Raw genomic sequence first — 22,736 nt, forward strand, 5'->3', positions numbered from 1 at the left:
AGTTCATCGCTTACGCATTCGTTCATAAGTGGCACATTTCGCCGGTGAACGGTAAACGCTACGCTCAGTGGTGTAATGATCACCGCCACTGATCGGTGGATGACTGGAGACGCGTAATTTGGAGTGATGAATCACGCTATACCTGAATAACATGCCAAATGAGAAAGTTTCGGTGTTGTGAATCGCAGGTCAACGATACGTGCCAGCCTGTACAGTGCCCATGGTGAAATTCTGAAGAGGTGGGTTGACAGTGTGGAGGTGTTTATCGTGAAAGAGTTTTGGTTCAGTCGTAACTCGTGGAAGGACTGATGACCTGAGTGTTGTCTACTACAGAGGACAAGTTCGGATATGTCCATTGTGTGTTTCAGCGTCGTAATGTTCCCTGCCATAAACCGGGGCCTATTTTTGAGTGGTTTATGGACAATAAGGTTGTGGAAATAGCCCGACCACAATCCTATCAAACATCTGTGAGGTGAACTAAAACGACGACTTCGATACAGACCACAACGGCCTGCATCATTAAGTGCGCTTGCTACAGCGCTGCAGGAAGAATGGTGTGACATTTCCCTGAAGATGTTCCGACAACAGGTAGATAGTCTCTCGTGCGGGATTCGAGCTGTAATGAAGGCCAAGTGTAGGGTTCGCTCCGTCTTAACGTCCATTGCTAGGTCTCTAGATATTTTTGATCACATAGTTTATGTATACTGTGTTAATAAGAATATCGTTTACATCTGTTTTCTTTTAAATTCTTGAAACCATTTCTGATATTTAATTTGAAATGAAAACAGGGAACCTCGTCGGACATAATACTTTAAACTGAAGAGGATCCCTATCGAACTCGTTCTATTCATACACAATTTGTCTACGGGACATAATAACAGATCCGACGTCTGCGCAAATATATCAAATTGCGATATGTAGCTGCTAGATGTGTATAAAGTGGCCGTGACCAAACATGGAACGCTGACGGACGTGCACAAAGCCACCACTGTTTTAGCTGCACTGTCCTCATTAACCACCAGCACGCCTTTGGTAACAGCAAATGGCAATGTTAGCGGAACCTGTTTCTCCTTGCTGCACCAATAAGCTGTGTTCATTTGTCTGAATCATCGAATAGCAATGATGCAGCAGCATACTGACGTCTGTATGCCTATTCCAGGTTGGGTGAGCGTCATTGAAGAGCTTTCAACAGTTTACACAACAATTGCTACTTGTAGTCTGTCGTGTCCGTTTAGATTTCTGATCAATAATCCCATGATCACACAAACAGCGCATTCTTCGGAACTGGATAGGTGAGGTGGACTTGGACCGCTTGGTGTGAGGACAGTGTACGAGCAACAACTGCAAATGTCATTCCCCTGTGACCATGATCACGATGTCAACAGTCACGTAAAACCACTAGCGTGTTTTATGTTTCGATAACTTCCTACGAGAAGCCGCAAGGTAAAATTTTTCAATATGAACATACACTACATTTAAAGCCTATCTTGCACATTTGCCGAATGAATTGCAGAATCAACACTTTTGACAGTATGTAACGGGCTTTAGAACGTCTAATAAATGTCCCTGTTTAACAGAGCTCGCCAGGAGTAGTAATAATAAATAGAAGTAGCTTCACACTGTCACAAGTTCTCTTTGGCACCGTCCTTCCCCTACACACACACAAACAGGAGTCTTTGGCATTCTTCACGTGAGCAAGTGTTATTGTCGGTTTCCCCGCGGAGGGTAGATGACCCTGCTATCGCACAGACCAGCACACGTACAGCAGTAAGGTTATGCTCGTCGTACTCGTGGACGGCAGCACTGTATGAGCTGAAATGGATGGAGAATGTTTTACCAAATTAGTTATAGGATTACATATTGTTGATGGTGATACGAGTCTGGGCAGAGGAAAACAAATTACACATTAGTGAGTGCAGAAGGGTGGACATGTATCATCGAAAGACAGAATTCTAGTAAAGAAAAAGCATTGCATATATTGAATACATTCAAGTACATGGACATGGCATTACAGACTACACAGAAAAGGAAGAGCAGCAGCAGCCACTAAGACCATGTTCAACATTAAAGCGATGTCCAGACTTTCCCTTCATCGGCGGATACCATTTGTTTAGTTATGTCATGATTTATTTGCAAGTCATTTTCTAGGGCCCATGAAGTGAGTCTGTTTAGTACCATCTGGAGCTCTTCTCTGTTTTCTGAACTTATTGCCATATCATCTGCATAGAATAGAAGTATTGCTGAACTGTCCTTAGTGATATTTGTAATAATAAATATTATTTAATTCAACATAAAATGATAAAAATAAATAAATAAAATTAAAAGTGAACTTAAATACATAACAAATTAATTTTTAAAACTGACTTCATTTACGTCAAAGGTAAAGATCAAAAAATGAAGATCATCAACGTAATCAGAAATGTTTAAATGAAACTTAGAACATTATTTAAGAGAAAGTATGTAAGTAAATAGTTCAATAAATGAAAATGTGCATTATATTCTTTTAAATATAATGACACATTACACCGTACGTCCTATTACTTTTTCTTAATTCTCAAGCGCACACTCATTCCTACTACAGCGCAATCATTCCGTCAGCTGTCCTCAGCTGGTCGTCTGGACAGGCGACCTTCTTGATAACGAGCTAGTGTGTCTGACCTGAGCTGGCAGGGAATTCCATAATGTGGCGCCAGTCACCACAAATAATCTGCTGCAGGGTCACCCAAACTCTTTGTCTCTGAGGCCCCCTGAGCAAGGACCCCTTAGCCGCAGAACATAACACTGCATTCAGTAAACTAACAACAGATCTTTAATGATACCATGATTGATTTTATTCGTATAATTTAGGATTAATATTTACTTTATTTGAAAGTTTAATTCAACTTCATTTACATAAAGATACTTTATAGACCTACATAGGTACATGCACATAAATGATTATTAATAAAATTATCCCTGTGATTGGTATCCTCAGTAGATTGCGATATAAGTTTTCTCGTGGGTTGTTGAAGGGTATTTACTATGCTCTTTTTGAAAGCCACATCTCTTATATGATACATGTCTGGGCATGCTGTAATAAAGAATTATTTGGAAAGGTAGAGGTCCTTAGGAAGAGAGCACTAAAAATAATTTTCAAACTGCCCATTCTGACACCGACTAAAGATCTGTATAAATATTGTAATATATTATCACTTCCAAACCTCCGCATAAAGGCTTCTATAATTATGATCTATAAAATTCAAACACATCAGTAATTACCAATTCACAGATTCATAATTATGAAACAAGAATTATTTATAATATTCACTACAATCAGATTCATTCCACTAGTTATGGTCAAAACTCTCTTTGGCATTTTTCTATAACTATGTATAACTCGCTTCCAAAAAATATAAAAATGTTACCAACTTTATCTATCTTCAAAAGTAATTTAACTAAATACCTGAAGTAGTATGGTAATTATGGTTAGGAAGCTTTGTCCTATCTTATCTCTTACATCATGTTAAATTATATACTTACTGTATTTTATTTTGTAATCAGATTGTGAATATAGCTGCCATTGTCATTTATTTGTATTGCACCAAGAAGAGCCTTGGCTCAGGTGCCTATATTGAAATGAAATAAATAAATACACTGACTGACAGAGCAAATGCAACACCAAGAAGGAGTGGTCAGAACTTTATGCCAATTGCAGGGTAGACTGACGTCACTGAGGTATGCTCATGATGTGAAATGCGCCGCTGTGCTGCGCACGTAGCGAACGATAAATGGGACACGGCGTTGGCGAATGGCCCACTTCGTACCGTGATTTCTCAGCCGACAGTCATTGTAGAACGTGTTGTCGTGTGCCACAGGACACGTGTATAGCTAAGAATGCCAGGCCGCCGTCAACGGAGGCATTTCCAGCAGACAGACGACTTTACGAGGGGTATGGTGATCGGGCTGAGAAGGGCAGGTTGGTCGCTTCGTCAAATCGCAGCCGATACCCATAGGGATGTGTCCACGGTGCAGCGCCTTTGGCGAAGATGGTTGGCGCAGGGACATGTGGCACGTGCGAGAGGTCCAGGCGCAGCCCGAGTGACGTCAGCACGCGAGGATCGGCGCATCCGCCGCCAAGCGGTGGCAGCCCCGCACGCCACGTCAACCGCCATTCTTCAGCATGTGCAAGACACCCTGGCTGTTCCAATATCGACCAGAACAATTTCCCGTCGATTGGTTGAAGGAGGCCTGCACTCCCGGTGTCCGCTCAGAAGACTACCATTGACTCCACAGCATAGACATGCACGCCTGGCATGGTGCCGGGCTAGAGCGACTTGGATGAGGGAATGGCGGAACGTCGTGTTCTCCGATGAGTCACGCTTCTGTTCTGTCAGTGATAGTCACCGCAGACGAGTGTGGCGTCGGCGTGGAGAAAGGTCAAATCTGACAGTAACTGTGGAGCGCCCTACCGCTAGACAACGCGGCATCATGGTTTGGGGCGCTATTGCGTATGATTCCACGTCACCTCTAGTGCGTATTCAAGGCACGTTAAATGCCCACCGCTACGTGCAGCATGTGCTGCGGCCGGTGGCACTCCCGTACCTTCAGGGGCTGCCCAATGCTCTGTTTCAGCAGGATAATGCCCGCCCACACACTGCTCGCATCTCCCAACAGGCTCTACGAGTTGTACAAATGCTTCCGTGGCCAGCGAACTCTCCGGATCTCTCACCAATCGAACACGTGTGGGATCTCATTGGACGCCGTTTGCAAACTCTGCCCCAGCCTCGTACGGACGACCAACTGTGGCAAATGGTTGACAGAGAATGGAGAACCATCCCTCAGGACACCATCCGCACTCTTATTGACTCTGTACCTCGACGTGTTTATGCGTGCATCGCCGCTCGCGTTGGTCCTACATCCTACTGAGTCGATGCCGTGCGTATTGTGTAACCTGCATATCGGTTTGAAATAAACATCAATTATTCGTCCGTGCCGTCCCTGTTTTTTCCCCAACTTTCATCCCTTTCGAACCACTCCTTCTTGGTGTTGCATTTGCTCTGTCAGTCAGTGTAAAAAAATAAAATAAAAAATCAGACACTTTGCTAATAATTACAACAATCTGGATCTGTTAATTTACTTGAAAAAATTCACTTGTGTCAGCCCCTGTGATGTAGTGGTTAGTGTGATTAGCTGCCACCCCTCCCCCCCGGAGGCCCGGGTTCGATTCCCGGCTTTGCCACAAATTTGAAAAGTGGTACGAGGCCTGGAACGGGGTCCACTCAGCCTCGGGAGGTCAACTGAGTAGAGAGTGTTAGATTCCCTCCTCAACCATCTTTGAAGTGGTTTTCCGTGGTTTCCAACTTCTCCTCCAGGCAAATGCCGGGATGGTACCTAACTTAAGACCACGGCCGCTTCCTTCCCTCTTCCTTGTCTATCTCTTCCAATCTTCCCATCCTCCACCAAGGCCCCTGTTCAGCATAGTAGGTGAGGCCGCCTGGGAGATGTACTGGTCCTCCTCCCAAGTTGTATCCCCGACCCAATGTATTACGCTCCAGGACACTGCCCTTGAGGCGGTAGAGGTGGGATCCCTCGCTGAGCTCGAGGGAAAAACCAACCCTGGAGGGTAAACAGATTAAGAAAGAAAGAAAACCGAGCTCGATAGCTGCAGTCGCTTAAGTGCGGCCAGTATCCAGTATTCGGGATATAGTAGGTTCGAACCCCACTGTCGCAGCCCTGAAAATGGTTTTCCGTGGTTTCCCATTTTCACACTTGGCAAATGCTGGGGCTGTACCTTTCCTGTCCAACGTCGCCATAAGACCTATCTGTGTTGGTGCGACGTAAAAGCAACTATCAAAAAAAGAGAAAGAAAGAATAGCTAAGAGCTTTCCCAGAATAAATATACTTCACACCGTTTCTGCTGTAGATCCTTCTTCAAATTTATTCATCCATTTAAACATCCTCTGCACCACTGATAAATTATATTTGAGAGGAAACTATTACTCATATAGTCAGTGTTCTTCCAAATTATGCGTATAGTTTATGACAATACACGTAAAATTTTCTCAAATATGAACGAAATGAAAGGGTGTTCTATGGAGACGAAAAAAATTGTTTTTCCTATGACTACTGCTACGGCAGAGCAGAGTTTAACAATGAAAGTAATTTAAATATACCACTCTGACAGGGGAACGCCTTAGTTACCTAGCAATAATTTCAATTGAGAAAGAGAATAGCAACCACTTAATGTGTGAACCAAATGCCATCGCAGACGAGTTCTTCTCACAGAAAGCACGCCGAATACAATTCACCACATAGCATAAGTATATGAACAATAAAGGTATTTCATCGGGCGAATTGGTCGTGTGTTTAGGAGCACGCAGCTGTGAGCTTTCATCCGGGAGATAGTGGGTTCGACCCCCACTGTCGGCACCCCTGAAGATGGTTTTCCGTGGTTTTCTATTTTCACACCAGGCAGTCTGTACCTTAATACAGGCCACGGCCGCTTCCTTCCCACTTCTAAGTCTTTTCTATCCCATGGTCGCCATATGACCTATCTGTCTCGTGCTGAGTATTCAGCCCGAAGGCTGGTTTGATCCTTAACAGCTTCACCAACAGCTGTCATAGATAGCCTAGGTGTCACTGAAGAGGCATACTAGGGACACGAGGAGTGAGGTAGTTTCCCTCAGAGGTAGTTTCCTCACTGAGCCAGAAGTTGCTATTGCATATCAGTCTGCCAAGCCCACTGAAATGCATGCACCAACCGACACTATGAGTGATATTTTCACACCATTCATAACAGGGGCTGGCTGCATTAGGAATGGTGTTACCAGCATCGCTCATACCTCGGTCACTTTCATATTGGCAAAGCCAAGGATTAGACTGAGACAGGTCAATGAAAGTAACAAATTGCTCTAGCCCATACCAGAAGACAAAGTGCACTGTAAACACTACATCTCTCCAGCAAAGGCTGTCTCAGTGCGACGTAAAACAAATTGTAAAAAATAAATAAAATAAAAGGTATTTTATAAGTTTTACGTGTTTATAATAAACACAGCATAATCATATTATTTTGTTGTTTTCCATAAGCTACTTTTTTTTTGCTAGTTGCTTCACGTCGCACCGACACAGATAAGTCTTATGGCGACGATGGGAGAGGAAAGGGCTACGAGTGGGAAGGAAGCGACCGTGGCCTTAATTAAGGTACAGCCCCAGCATTTGCCTGGTATGAAAATGGGAAACCACGGAAAACCACCTTCAGGGCTGCCGACAGTGGGATTCGAACCTACTATTTCCCGAATACTGGATACTGGCCGCACTTAAGCGACTGCAGCTATCGAGCTCGGTTTTCCAGAAGCATAAGCAATACATTGTTTGAAAGCAGTTTGAATCATTCTGTTAAATAATCTGATAACGTGAACATTTTGAAAATTATGCTGTTTCTGAATTTGACGAAAATGCGCGTGCAAGTAACTTCTAAATTTGGTCCCACCCAGAATATTTATCCTAGAGCTGCCACTAACTGTACACAGTGAAAATAACAGTTTCGAGTTCATATATCGCGACAGGTAGGTGGCACCTGTCACACACTTTCCTCTTAAGGTACCTCAGGAACTGCGAATTTTGCAGGATGTATCTGAGCCTGATGAAAACTGCTCGTGACAGTTCGTCTGGTGATCTCTGCCATCTGGTTGTCCCTCCCTAATGTAATGCTGTACGTCAGCTATATGTACTCCTCAAGAGTAGTTTCAAGCGGTTGATTTTCAGTGGTGACATGCATGTTGTTCAGGCTTCTAATTTTTGTTTTACTGAGGTTCATCTTACGATTTAATTTACTAATACTACGATAATAATAATAATAATAATAATAATAATAATAATAATAATAATAATAATATCTACTTTGCACGATCTCAAAACTTGCCTTTGATCCTATTATGAATATTTTCGGGACATTTGTAGTAGGAAGAATGTATATTACCTGAGTTTACAGTGCGCTCTTGCGCCAGTCCCAGGTTGGACGCTGTTCTCAAGCAGGACGTAATGACCGTGCTCTGAGTTCGATCTCCCACTGTCGCCACGCACCGCAACTCCATCTGGCCGTCCTCCGTGAAGAAATGTTTCTCTACCACAAAGCTCAAGGAGAGCGTTCGAATGTGCAAGTCCTGATCGTCCATTGGGAGAGCTGCGTCTATCAGCTCCACCTGCTGCCGGTCCGCCTGAAAACAAACAGTGACTATTATAGTAGAGCTGGTCTGGACTCATGTTGAAGTGATGTGTATAATTTCGTATTATGTTCAGTGTATTAGAAGCTAAATAGACTCTTTTTAAAGGATAATATTATGTTGTTTGGCACTAACTTACAGACTCTGATAACATTTGTAAGCACTATTTTTAATAAATAGGTCTTGAAACTCTTTATTTACATGTCATAACTCATGTTCTACAACTGTACTGCTCTGCTAACCTCTAGACGACGGTCAGGCTTCACGTTGGGCGCCATAAAAACTTTATACTATTTAAGACCTATGCACCCTTGCAGAGCTTCTTCGGTGTTTACCTGATATCTAACGATGGGTGCACTACATAGCACATTAATAAAGGAACACACAGGAACAGAATGTGCAAGCATACCACATGGAACTCTTTCTTTCTAAATGTCCTCCGTTAGTATTAATACGTACCGTCGCATTGAATCCCGGATGCGCTGATGCCGGGTTGATGCAAGCATCAGTACTAACGGAAGACATTTACAACATATAAATAAGAAGAGTGTCATGTGGTACGCTGGTGCGTTCTATTCCTATCTGTTTCCCATGATTAATGCACTATGTAGAGTTGTAGAAAATTAGTTCTAACATGGAAATAAAGCGTGTCCGGACATATGTCCATATAACACATTTTCTTCATCTAGGTGTGAGGACTATCCTGAAAATTTGGCCATAACTTATTGTCAGTGGCGACTCCTGACTTCTGGTTTAGGGGATGTAACCGAAAAAAAGTAATTGGAAACATCACCGCTAAGATACCGTCATTCCAAACACATTTTTCAAGGGGAAACAACAAACAGGGCGAACAGAAAAGTTTATTTAAAGTCTCACATCCACCATTCCAATGGTCTGTTTCATAAATATTTCTGTTGAAATGACGAAACACACGACTTCAGTTGTATAGTTACATTCAGAGTTGGACGCGGTTGTCCTTCATTTATAATTCTGCCTTTCTCCTTTTAAAGAAAAGCATACTAAATGTTTCTCCTAATAATCGTTCGATTACACAATTGTTAGAATAATTCAGTTCGGATTGCGCGGTATAAACGCGTGACCCTGGCGCTCCTGCATCCATACTTGATGAACTACTCCCAGATCCGTGTGATGTCATTTCAAAATCGCATCATTCTCGCATTTTCTGTTTGATATTTACACTACAAGCTACATGAAACTAATCATTCATAATGCTACAACACAAATTTGTCATATACCATCATTTACAGCACAAGAAAAGAGCCGCTCACAAGCAAGAACTCCAGTATTTCACGAAATAACAAATAAATCCCGGCCACACGCGATAACTTACAGGATTCCAGCTTGCACCGCCCTCTTGACGGATGTGGCTGTTCGTTCCGCATTGCAACCCCACTGAAGAGATCAGCAACCAACAAGAGTTCAATTCTCGTTGTGCCATTCCTAGAGTAGTTTGGCAATAATTAGTGAAAGTCCCTAACCAGCCACGCTCGTTTGGATTTTATATAAATAACTTCCGTGAATATATGAGCAATGAATATTTATTTTTCGTTGAAAATACAAGGGATGTGGCACACCAATCGCATGTATGGGAAATTCGCCACTGCGTATTGTTACACTCTGCATCATAATAACTAGTGACCCATCCCGGCTTCGCGCACGACAATTTTCATTTTAGGATGACAGGACTCATAAGATTACCTTGTAGACGACATTAGTATTTTACCTCCTGATATATGAAAGTAGTTCAGAGTGGCGATTTTCCAAGGCTCAGTAGCATTTCCTCGGAGTTTGTTGCATGTGACACATTGAAAGATTACTATCCTGGCTAGTCCCCTTATGCTTGTTGTACAGTACTTTCCCCGTAAGTCTGACAACATTGTTTGCAGCCCGACATGTTGAAAATGACTATGTTTCTGAAACATCGATCTTTGCACCACCGGACAGCAATATTGGGCATTTAAAATGACCATGTTCACCACCTAACAAAATTTCGTTCTGACTCGTACGAATTCCTCTTCATCTATAAAGGTGTTCATTTCTTTCATTAAGTCTCATCTCTTTCACATCAAAGTGAAGTTCCAGATTTGGTCATCGACAGCAGACGCCTGAACAGAATGACGTGGTATCTACAGGCTTTACGAGCAAACTTACGTCAGATATTCCTCAATGAATATTTATATCTCAGTTGATTCACAGAGGGCAGAGACGCCAAGAGAATCTGAAGGTTGGTGATGTGCTGATCGAAACTGACATGAAGAAGATCAATTGGCCACCTGGTGTTATCCTGGGAGTCTATCCGGGGTGTACGGATAGTCAAAGTGAAGAGTGTTGGAGGGGAGAAGACGAGATCTCTGCAGCGTCTGGATCCCTTAGAGCTGTCTGCAAGTTCAAATACTACTTCGCCCTTAGAACAGGCTGCAGGACGTCGGTCCAAAGCCTGTGCCATCCCAACAGATGCTGGAGTATCTGATCAGGAACCAGGAACTACTACTACTACCTGGACAGGGAGACTACTTAGAGTGTCCAATATACTAGTTTTGTAGATTGATTAGGAAGGTTGCAATTTCACTTCACAAATTAGAAGGTGGGAGTATGTTATAGATTCAAGTGCGTAGTGTCACTATGTTGTCATATTGTTTTTGTGGAAGCTGTAATGGCGTAGTTTTATGTTAAGCTTCCAATTCATTAAAATGTTTCAACCTAGGCCGTGTATAATTTCGTTCCAAGTAAGAATTTGTACAGTATTGATATATCTTTAAAGGTTTAACCAGCGTAAGCTAAAAAGGCTCACCGACGGCCGTTTTTCCTTTGACTTACTTCACAAATCATTACTGCTCGGTTTCCTTTGATCACAGTTGAATGTTTATGCACACAAATCTTTCTGGAGAAATGCTTTAACCGCGAATTGGCCATGCGGTTAGAGGCGCGTGGCCGTGAACTTGCATTCGGGATATAGTGGGTTCGAACCCTCGGCAGCCCTGAAAATTGTTTTTCGTGGATTCCCATATTCACACCAGGCAAATGTCCGACTCGTTGGCTGAATGGTCAGCGTACTGGCCTTCGGTTCAGAGAGTTCCGAGTTCGATTCCCGGCCGGGTCGGAGATTTTAACCTTCATTGGTTAATTCCAGTGGCTCGGGGGCTGGGTGTTTGTGCTGTTCCCAACATCCCTGCAAATCACACATCGCACATGACACTATCCTCCACCACAACAGCACGCAGTTACCTACACATGACAGATGCCGCCCACCCTCATCGGAGGGACTGCCTTACAAGGGCTGCACCCGGCTAGAAATAGCCACACGAAATTAAAATTTGACCAGGCAAATGCTGGCTGGGGCTGCGGCCACTTCCTTCCCACCCTTAGCCCTTCCCTATTCCATCGTCGCCATAAGGTCTATCTGTTTCTGTGCAACGTAAAGCCAACTGTAGAAAAAAGAAAGAAAAAGAAATGCTTTATAGAATGGTGAAAACCGTATCAACATTCGTCCAGTGGTCCTCGAGATTAGACAGACAGACAGACAGACAGACAGACAGACAGACAGACAGACAGACAGACAGACAGACAGACAGACAGACAGACAGACAGACAGACAGACAGACAGACAGACAGACAGACAGACAGACAGACAGACAGACAGACAGACAGACAGACAGACAGACAGACAGACAGAATCGATGGTTTTATTTTATACTACGTATTGATAATAATAATAATAATAATAATAATAATAATAATAATAATAATAATAATAATAATAATAATAATAATAATAATAATAGCATTTATCCGCAAGTCCAAGCCTTATTTCTTTTAAAAAGATAACACTATTTATCCCATTTTTAGTTCGTCTGTTATAAACACGTTGCAAACCCATTGGATACATCAAATTGTATTCACGAGAAATGCTTGTAGGAATGCAAGTTGTGTGGTTGAGATTACAACAAGGAAACTTGCTCGCGCCAGTGAACGCTGTCTGATACTGCGAGCCTAGTGCCCGCTCTCAACCACTAGAAAGGCAAATTGAAGAATTATTTATAAGTCAAAAACTAATTGTATGAATTAATTACATGTCTAAGGTCGCAATAGTACGAAATTTTCTGGTAGTCTCAAAAAATGCCTCTGTAGTTTTAATCTTTTAAAAAGAAAGATGGTGTCGATATCTCCATTACTAATAATTCCACGAAAAATCTCAGACCGGACTGAGTAGCCTGGACGGTGGGGTGCTGTCCTTCTGAGCCCATCTTAGCAGGTTCTTTCCTCGCTCAGTTCGATGGCAGTTATGAAGGTGCTCAAATACGTCCACCGTCGTGTCGATAGATTTACTGGCACGTTAAAGAACTTCTGCGGGACAACATTCCGGCACCTTGGCGTCTCCGAAAACCGTAAAAAGTAGTTAGTGGGACGCAAAATCAATAAGATTATTATCAATACCATTTGAGAATATGAAAACAGAATATCGATACCTCCAATCGATTGGAAATTATTTTGATGTAACGTCTTAAGTAAATAACCATATACAGGATGGTCGGAAACAACGTGAACCGGGAATATGAGCGTTATGGCGTTGGTCACACTGATTAGTAATGTGAAAAAAAAACACGTCGATATCTCGAGCCATTGTCACTTTATCAGCTGCTGAAGATAGCCTACAAGATCGCTTCGCGGGCGATTTCAGATGGGTTTTGCGAGGCGGTGTTGCTAAATCTGTACGTGGCTTATGACCGACTTGAGAGCACCAATAGAAGAAAAAACCTCTCCAGGGGAGGAACTTGAACAAGGACTTCCCTGTTGATAAGACTCAGCCCACAGCAAGCACGCTCCGGTAGCATTGGCTGAATCCTATTGTGTATTAGTGTTTGATGCTCATTTCTAGGCATGGCTCACTAGCCACGTACAGCCCATTTGAATTCGCCCGCGAAGCGATCTGATTGGCCAACTTCAGCAGCTGATAAAATGACAACGGTGCGAGATATCGACGTATTCTTTTCAAATTATTTATCAGTATGACCAACGCCATAACGCTCAAATACCCGGTTCACGTTCTTTCCGACCGCCCTGTATAATATTAGATAGACGAGTGATATTCAGATTGGGTGTTCGAGCATGGCTTGGTCCTGCTGGTATTTGAAGATGTTCAAATACGCTAGCTTCGTGTTGGTAGATTTGCTGACACGTAAGATAAGTCTCGTGGCACGAATCTTCGGCATCCCAGCGTCTCCGAAAACCTTAAAAGAAGTTACATACATGCATGCATCATCATTATAGAACATTATGCTTTTCAGCGTTCAGTCTGCAAGCCTCTGTGAATTTACAATCCTCTATTTGCAGCTAGTGCTGTGGCCTCATTTAGTTCTATACCTCTTATCTGTAAATCGTTAGAAACTAAGTCTAACCACCGTCGTCTTGGTCTCCCTCTACTTCTCTTACTCTCCTTAACAGACTCCATTATTCTCCTAGGTAACCTATCTTCCTCCATTCGCCACACATGACTCCCCCACCGAAGGCGTTTTATGCGTACAGCTTCATCCATCGAGTTCACTCCTAACTTAGCCTTTATCTCCTCATTCCGAGTCCCCTCCTTCCATTGTTCCCACCTGTTTTACCAGCAATCATTCTCGCTACTTTCATGTCTGTTACTTCTAACTTATGAATAAGATATCCCGAGTCCACCCAGCTTTCACTCCCGTAAAGCAAAGTTGGTCTGAAAACATACCGTTGCAAAGATAGTTTCGTCCGGGAGCTGACTTCCTCCTTACATAATATTGTTGAGCGCAACTGCAAGCTCACTGCATTAGCTTTACTGCACCTTGATTCAATCTCATTTATTATGTTAGCATCCTGGGAGAACACACATCCTAGGTACTTGAAATTATCTACCTGTTCCAGCTTTGTATCACCAATTTGACATTCAATTCTGGTGAATTTCTTACCTACTGACATCAGTTTAGATGTTAAGGTGTTAAGAAGGTAGGAAGTTAATGCACGAAAAATTAATGATAATAATAATGCTATAATTAGCTCCTAAGAATCTCAAAGAAAAGGGTATCTGACTAATCTAAAACAGTCTCACCAACTCTTACTACATTCAAACGTGTTAGGGTCTAGTGGTAACTTTGCTTTAGAAGATGAGCGTCTCCGTAGATTAGTCCTTCCTCCCTGAAGAAGAAATGGAGGAGAGTAGGGTGTTATCGGTTAAGTCTGTGAACAAAAAGGTTAGATTTCCTGTGGAGCAGCTGATAACCCCTGTTTTCACTGGAGAAGAGTTTATCTGGAGTGTGAGATCATAGCTACGGCACCTCCAGTACTAAGTAGAATCGAATTTGTGGGAACATGAATTTCCATTTTTAAAATCCCACATTCATTGGCTGGGATTCGGACCACCGTCGCCTTGGTGAGAAGCAAGTGACAGTGGTTCTCGGTGATCATACACCTGGCAGATGACCTACAAGTACAGCATGAGTCAAATTGAGGTTATTTCCTATAGGAGACAGAAGTTACAGTTACCAACCTTGATGCCGTTGATAAACCAGGCGAGATGTGCAGGAGGATTAGACTTGTCAGATACACACAGCACTCTGACAATATCTCCTATAGTGTAACTGGCCTGTGCTCCTTCCACCGTGGGCTCCTTGAGTGGTAGGGCTGCAACACACAATACACACCAGAAAGCTGCAACACGTAACACATTTAATTCGGTAGTGTGTACTGTACAACATGAAGTTAAGATTATAATATTATAGAGGCGGAAAATATCGGAACCATGGAATATTGTTAGTATTTATATTCATTTATGTAGTATTCCTATGTATTTGACAGCATTTTTACTCTGGGATAAGCTAATGTCATGTTATCCATGGCCGAAACTCTAGTTTATCAGGAGGTTGCTGGGGCAGATGAGAGTTTGATGATGGTCTCTAAGGTGACTCAAGTGTCCTCGTGACTTACCCACAACTGTCATGTTGCTGGTCTTGTACACTGTCTGGAAGCTGGGTGCCTCGGTCGACACCTCACAGCGGTACCCTCCCGAGCTGTTAGGGGTCAATCGCGTCAGGGTCACCGTCTCCATGTGGCATCCCGCCTCCTATTAAGGGACAGAGTAAGTCATACTGAGCATTAATTAGTGCAATGATTGGAGAGTATCACAAAGTAATTAGTGTCAGTCAGTATTGATGGAGACATTTATGAAGTGAGATTGGTGATGTTAATAACAGATACGTCGTGAGCTAATCAACATTCTCTATATATAGAGTCAAATACCGTTGTCACAGATCTAGAAGTTTGTGGACAACAGCGGAAAACTATTCTAAAACGATACGTTGAACACAACTTCGGACAACAGTTTGAAGGTGGCCAAAGTTTGAAATCTTTCATCCATGGAGGAGATAAGATAAGGAGAATGGTTTGACATAAGAAAGTGTGTTATTCCTCTTGCTATTCATGATCCTAATGGATAAAATGTTAGCAGTGTTCAAGAGAAAAAGCCACAGGTCAGATCAAATCTGTTTCTTGCTGTTTATATTCTAATTTGGGGAGATAATTAGGAGGAAATACAGATGTAAAATAACTTTTGACATCAGAAAATAGACAGATTTAAAATTAAGTCTAGTGTCACAAAAAGCACAACAATAGCAAACAGGACAGGGGAGAGATAAATATAAGAAATAAGCCTTTAGCAGTTGTGGATGGTTGTAGATACCTTGGCAGCTTGATATCACACAATGGAAGCTAGGACGAAGAAATTAACTTAGGAACTGAGCAAGCAACAAGAGTCTACTAGTGCGTTAGAGACCTCACATGGAACTGAAACGCACCAGTGATGTGCAAGAAGACCCTAAATAAACCTTATTTTGTACTGATATGGCATATGCTTCAGCAGCCTGGACCTTGACTGAGAGAAACAAGGGCGGGATTCAAGCAGTACAACTGAAGTGCTTATGGAAAGCACGCAAGGAGAGAAAGTACGAGACAGAATACTGAATAAAAAGATACGAAAAAGTGTAGGTGTACGTAAATTGCAAGAAAGAATTGACAGAGCAAAACTCAAGCACATATGATGTTGATGTAAAAATAGAGCATTCCGAACAAAGCTTTCGAGAAATGATCACTGGAAAGAGAGCTATAAGATTACCTGTAATGAGCTGGAGAGACTCTATAGTAAAAACCAGTGAAGCAAGAGGCGTAGAGAGCAGGGCAGTAATCGAAGAAGAATAGTAGAAAGACATAACATAGAGAAGGGATTTCGCACGTTACCTTATTCATTGTGTATGTGTAAATGGAAGAAGAAAAAGGGTTTTATTTTTATGACAGAAGGCAGCGTAGTCTGGCGGAATAAAATTTGAGCAAATAATATATTGGACATTGTTGAACAGTGACCTCTGAGATAACATACATGTAGATATTTGTGTGCGACTTGGCATAATCATAGAATTGCTAAGCAATTGTGCCCATTTCCTCTTCTTTCCTCAAAGTGTTCAACATTTGATAAAGAAAGAGTACCAATTACTTCTTTGTTGACGATTTGCTTGGAAGGAAGCCACATGACAATGTTTACCCCATGTTCCCAAAACAAGCATTCGTACAGCACAAAATTTGAAACCTCTGGGTTCTCTACTGCACAAGGTACTCACAAAGAGGGTGTGCCTCCACTCATCATCAATGTTTGATGTGGACATTTATCTTACATTATGTTTTGACAGCCTAGAACATTGATATGAAGATAGTCATTTTCCTACCACAGTTGAACTCTGCACCATGTCCTGGAGGATATTTTTTGTAGACAATCAGTCTTGCACAGCTGCTCGCAATTCTTGCCTTGTGCAATACCGAATCTTTCGATCTCTCTACTTGATAAATCCCCAGAGACCCTTCACAGCTTTTTCACGGTCAGAACATCTTGGAGCCCAGCCAAAGGGAGCTGGAAGATATTCAGAAACTCTTCCAATCCACCGACTGGGAAGGGTCATATTCAAGTAAAGAGCACTTGCATTACAACGTGTGCTTCATCTTGCAGTAGCAGGACAACAGCGTCTTCGATAGCAGCTTGTTGAAACTGTGGCACCACCGAGCTCGATAGCTGCAGTCGCTTAAGTGCGGCCAGTATCCAGTATTCGGGAGATAGTGGGTTCGAACCCCCCCTGTTGGCAGCCCTGAAGATGGTTTTCCGTGGTTTCCCATTTTCACACCAGGCAGATGCTGGAGCTTAATTAAGGCCATGGCCGCTTCTTTCCCACTCCTAGCCTCTTCCTGCCCCATCGTCGCCATAAGACCTATCTGTGTCGGTGCGACGTAAAGCAACTTGTAAGAAGCTGTGGCACCAAACATTCAAAGTACCTCCTGGTAGACAGCTCCAGTCACAGAGATTTGGAAGAGGAAAGGTCAAACATGTTTGCACTCATTTCAGTCCACTTCATGACGTGCGATTAGTTTCGCTCCTATTCTTTGTAAAAATATGGAATTTCCTTGCTCCAGAAGACGATGTTTCTATAAAGAATGTTTCTGTAAATAGTACATTCGTCTATAATATGACATTAACACGAAAACATTGATAACAAAACGCTGGAAGACGTGCTCTTCATGGTACCTTACACATATCAATATCAAGACTTCATTTTAGTGGCGAAGGCTTGCGGATTAAATTACATTCACCACGGTCGAACGAGTAATATCAAGCACTTCGTACCTTTTCCGAGTTGATTTGTAAGGAGAGTTCTGCACTGACACCACAACTGCGTGGTGTGTCCCTCTTTGTTGTCTCTTACACTTTCCGTCGTGACTGCACGTTTTTCCCTATCCAACAGTGATTTTCTTGGCACTTCCATACCAAGGATGTCTGGAAATTTCGTTTCCACTGTACTCGTTGTTATACCGGTATGAGGTCTTCAATGAAGCCAAACCGTTGTAACTACTCTTTTCTCGATGGTAAACGGACTCTGATCAGCCATGTTTATGCAACATCTCGCTGCTAAGGTTGCCAACTGATCGGTGTTTTACCGACTAGGTGGAGAAATGTTACTGATATTTTGATTAAGACCGGTGGCTGGTACCGGCCCTTTATATGACCTAGATTTTAATTTTTGATCTGTAAAAATAGAGCCAAGGTTCTCTGCCACTTAATATATAACGAAAAGTTTTATTTTTAAAAGCAAATGGCACATAATTTTGAACTTCAAATTGGCGGAGATTCTCTTTACAAATACTGTAAATGTGAAGCAGCACCTTAACCTTGTTGAAAACAATACAGTTAAAAGTGTTGAAAATTGGGTTAAATATTTCCAAAAATAATCTGCGACGGGCAACTCACCTCAAGTGAAAGCAAATGGTCAACAAGATTGTTGAACGTTTTTCTAGTGTCATAAACAATCTATGGGCTGATGAGCGAAATCATTTGACTGTATCATTAGTGAAAGCCAAACTGTATAAAAGAGAAAATGCAATGTTTTACTTGTATGGAATTTTATAGATCTGTTGAGAATGAAGAAAGGACTTCTCAAAACAATCTTCCCTAGGTTAAAGTATAAATTGGAAATCTAAATTTTTGTCACTTTCCGCAATATTTTAGGAGTCAAATTTGAACAGCAATTCTTTACATATTTTGAGGATTCTTAAGGAGTATAGTATAAAGAGTAAAATGCGGCTAATGGAAATTGGTCTAGTAATAATATGTTAGATTAAGAAACTTTATTTTTTCATAAACTTCAAACTACCTATGGGTCGAACTGAGGACGCTCGTATCATAGGAAATTTGTGAGGGGACTGCAGATATTTTTTAGAGTTGACATCCTACTTGCTGCCTTAGTTCAATAGAAAAAACATCTCAAAATATGAAATTTTGAGATGTTAACTAGGTATGTAACATCCCTCACACTCTGCCTGGATCTATACTAAGATATGTTAAATTCCAGGTTGTTCACACTCCGAAAATGATATCTAAGTGTTTCCTTACAGCATAGGAATAAAAAAATGCTATTATTTAAATTAAAACGACCGATTTTAAGATGTGTTAGTACTGAACTAGGGTAGTGATCTGATGAACTTGCATCTGCTAACCGCGAGTATATTCCTACTCTTGCTGAAGGATGGTTTACAGCTGTCATTCCAATCTTTTACATACATGACAGCGATGTGTTAAACTAGATGGGAGAATGTTTACGTAATTTTCTGTTAATAACATTACCACCTTGTAAATTATATCTCGATTGATACTGATTGACCTTCAACAGATCTTAAAGTATACATTGATTTTAATGAAACACTTTAAAACAATACATATAGCAAGTTTTAATACATCTCAAGGTTTCTTGTCGTTGTATCGTAATTAATATGTTACTGGTGACTCACTATCAACTTAATATTCTAGCACTGATGTCAAGTTTCCTTTAAGTTGGAACTTGAACACGAAGAGATCATACGTAAAATGCCTTGGCTCTTGCTGCAGGAATTTATAAAACGGAACAGAGATTAATCACAAACTGAAATACATTCAGGAGCAATTAGGAATAAAATAAAACATATCCTTGCTTTTTCTGTGTAATCAGATTCTGTAATATTTTAAGAAAATCACTCCTTTGAATTAGTCTCAACTTATAATGACAGTCGTAAGATGGGTCCGGTCTTGTTGCGTATCTCCGTTGCATATCATAGCGGTGATACGATACGATGCAACGCGAAGTTTTTTCGTCCCGTATAGTCCATGGGTATCCCTGTCAATACCCGTATGAAAACGAGGCAACAGAAAAATGATTAACTGAATCTATGTTTGGAGCTTGAAGGTAGCAGCGGTCCATACCTCTACCTTCACTATTCTGTAAGCAAAATGAAGAAATCGCGACGTTTGTGGATATCGCAGATGTATGCTAGTGCAATGGGTCCCATCTATTGGCGAACTTTAGTTTTCAATTAGTGGGATATATAAAATATTCACAAGTATGCATCCGTCAGATTTTTAATTGTTGATATATTTGATCGGGCCGAATAATTGTTAAAAATGTACAGTGTTCAGAATAATAACTCCTGTTCGGAAAAGATTGGCTGTAGCGCCGTGATTTTTGGAAACAGGAGACTCCAGCTGTTCTTTGCTGAGCTGAAAAACACCAGCTTGATGCAAGGCGTGCAAGTACAGACTGGCACCACTGCGTTGCGTGTCGTTCCCTTGATATGACAGTAAAATACCACCAAGTGAGCGAGCAAGCCGTTGCGTATCACAGAATCAACATTTTGCATAGGAATGGCGACACGGGGTACCGTGTACAGTGATACGCTACGGGGAAACGCAACAAGTCTGGACCCGTCCTTCGTGTCTCAGGAGACGGAATACACCGGGAAGACTGGTATTTTTTCGGGAATGTACCTGTAGAACTCTAGATGATATTGTCACTACAGTACAGTTTTTTTAAAGACCCTTCACACGAGCGTTTTTCTGTCGTCGTTGTCCAGCTCAGAAAGTCTTTAATGTGTGGTCGGTTGTCGCCGCTTTGCCGTTATCATGTAATGCAGTGGGAAAAATACTTCCCCTGTACAGACCACACGTGAACCACTGTCACCAGCTGTAGCCGATCCCTCCACTGACCACAGCCCGACTACAGCGCGACATGTTAGCCACATCGTGACAAGTTTCCGCCAGCAGTATGTTATCATGATGTTGATATGGCCTTCCTCATCAAAGTATCTGTCCTTGTAATAATTGGTCCAATTTCCAGTAGCAGCTCATTGAAAGAATATTTAGACATTCTGAAGAACTGGAAAACTTATCCGGTTGATTGCAGAGTTCGTGATATACAGAGAGAAACTGCCCAAACTGTAGCCGGACTTCTACGATTGGATGTAACCACATTCTCTGTGTTTTCCTCCTTCTTTTACTGCGTCGTTGCATGGATGAAAGAAGTGCAGCCTCTTTTTCAGAATTCCTACTGTGAACATCCGAATTTTGATGATGATAATAGTGATGATGATGATGATGATGATGATGATTATGCTTGTTGTTGAAAGAGGCCTAACATCTACTTCATCGGCCCCTAACTGAATTTTCACTTGGCGAACGAAATTACTCCATACGCAGTGAAGCTGGCCAGACCACATTTTGACGCTGACCCAGTCACAAATGTGGTCATCTAAACTACAGAAGTGGTCGCACTGGGGACGAAGAAGCGTATTTTTGTAGTCGAAAATGACGACAGAGAAACGCTCGTGTGTAAGGGTACAAAGTCTTTTCTCCGGGTTATGACCGTGTCGTTATTTTATGTACTTTATATGCAATTGACGACGTTTCAGAATACATTGACGTATTCTTTATCAAGGAGAATGTATACTCCTACTCGGTCCAATGTAACAGTCTACCCAGGGTGCTAAAATCAGCTACGAAGATGGTTTCTGTGCCTCCACGCTTAAGCACATCATTCCTCCCTCCTCCAAGTTACAGACAGTAGTCATAACGGACATTCCTCCTCTGACTGCCGGTCGAGAGATACTTTCCAGATGTTCTAGTGATGTGTCCGAGACTTGCGGGAGCATTGGGGTGAGGAGACAGTGAGGACCTCCGTGGTTGATTTCAGCTTCTGATTACCTTTGACTGAGTGAGAATACAATATACAGGAGGATGCAATGTACAGAAAGCCTCGGGATAAACCATACAGAACAAAGACGCGGTCAAACTTAACCGATCGTGGAAGTTTCAGCTTTTAGATGGTATGTGCCTGTTGAACTCACATCTAAGAGGGTCACTCCTGACACAGGGAGCGCCTGACAAGGAGGGTGGTTGTCTGGGATGTATCTGTAGAACTCAAACTCGTCCTTGTACCACTTGACGGAGTAGAGCCGCTCATGTCCTAGATCGAACCTGCAGACGAGCGTCACGTTGTCCCTAATGTCCACGAGCGGCGGCACCCTCAACTCTCGGAGCACTAGCGTCTGCGCCACTGCAACAACAACAATAAACTGCACTCTTAAATTAGTCACAAAAAGACTTAAAAGACCAAATAGGAGGAAATTAAGAAGAGAGAATCAAAGAATTAAAAAACGGTTATTCTTGCTTTGCATGAAAAGGGTGAAAAGAAACAGATAACAAAGTACGTAAGAAGAGACCACGCAATTTAACTCTCTGCTGCATGAATTATTTTTTGTTTGCGTTTAATGACAAAAATTTCAAGCTTTCAAGTTCAACTAGAGTTCAGAGTCTTAGATCTACCAACAATTCTTAACTAGCGCTAATACCGTAACATTCGTATGTGATGTGATATGGTTATTGTTTTAAACTAGGTAACCATACACCGTCTAAGAGGCCCGCCTCCCCCTTCAGGGGAGGAATGAAAACGTTTAGTACTAGTAGCAACCATCTCCTTTTTAACACTAAACCGAAAGGAGCAGGTCGCATGAAATGATCGGTAAAAGAAAGAGAAGGACCATAGAAGTCATGAAAATGTAAGACTCTCTGGGCCTCGCGAAACGTAATACCGTGCGGTAGGAAGAGAACATTTGTTGACCAAAGGAGGTTGGATGGAATGATGACAGTTATAAGAC

General features: G+C 42.0%; 1 protein-coding gene across 1 annotated transcript in view; it reads right to left on the reverse strand.

The window, feature by feature from the left end:
- Window positions 1-939: 939 nt before the first annotated feature.
- LOC136877000 (uncharacterized) overlaps window positions 940-22,736 on the reverse strand; it is a 127,790-nt gene continuing 105,993 nt past the window's right edge. The window contains exons 2-6 of the mRNA XM_067150784.2: window positions 21,927-22,135; window positions 15,171-15,306; window positions 14,734-14,867; window positions 7,958-8,195; window positions 940-1,812 (exon numbers count right to left, since the gene is read on the reverse strand). Of these exons, the coding sequence (XP_067006885.2) occupies window positions 1,739-1,812; window positions 7,958-8,195; window positions 14,734-14,867; window positions 15,171-15,306; window positions 21,927-22,135 (791 nt within the window). The 3' untranslated portion in view covers window positions 940-1,738. The remainder of the gene's footprint in view (window positions 1,813-7,957; window positions 8,196-14,733; window positions 14,868-15,170; window positions 15,307-21,926; window positions 22,136-22,736) is intronic.

Source organism: Anabrus simplex, chromosome 7 (genome assembly GCF_040414725.1).
Source record: "Anabrus simplex isolate iqAnaSimp1 chromosome 7, ASM4041472v1, whole genome shotgun sequence".
Lineage (NCBI taxonomy): Eukaryota > Metazoa > Arthropoda > Insecta > Orthoptera > Tettigoniidae > Anabrus > Anabrus simplex.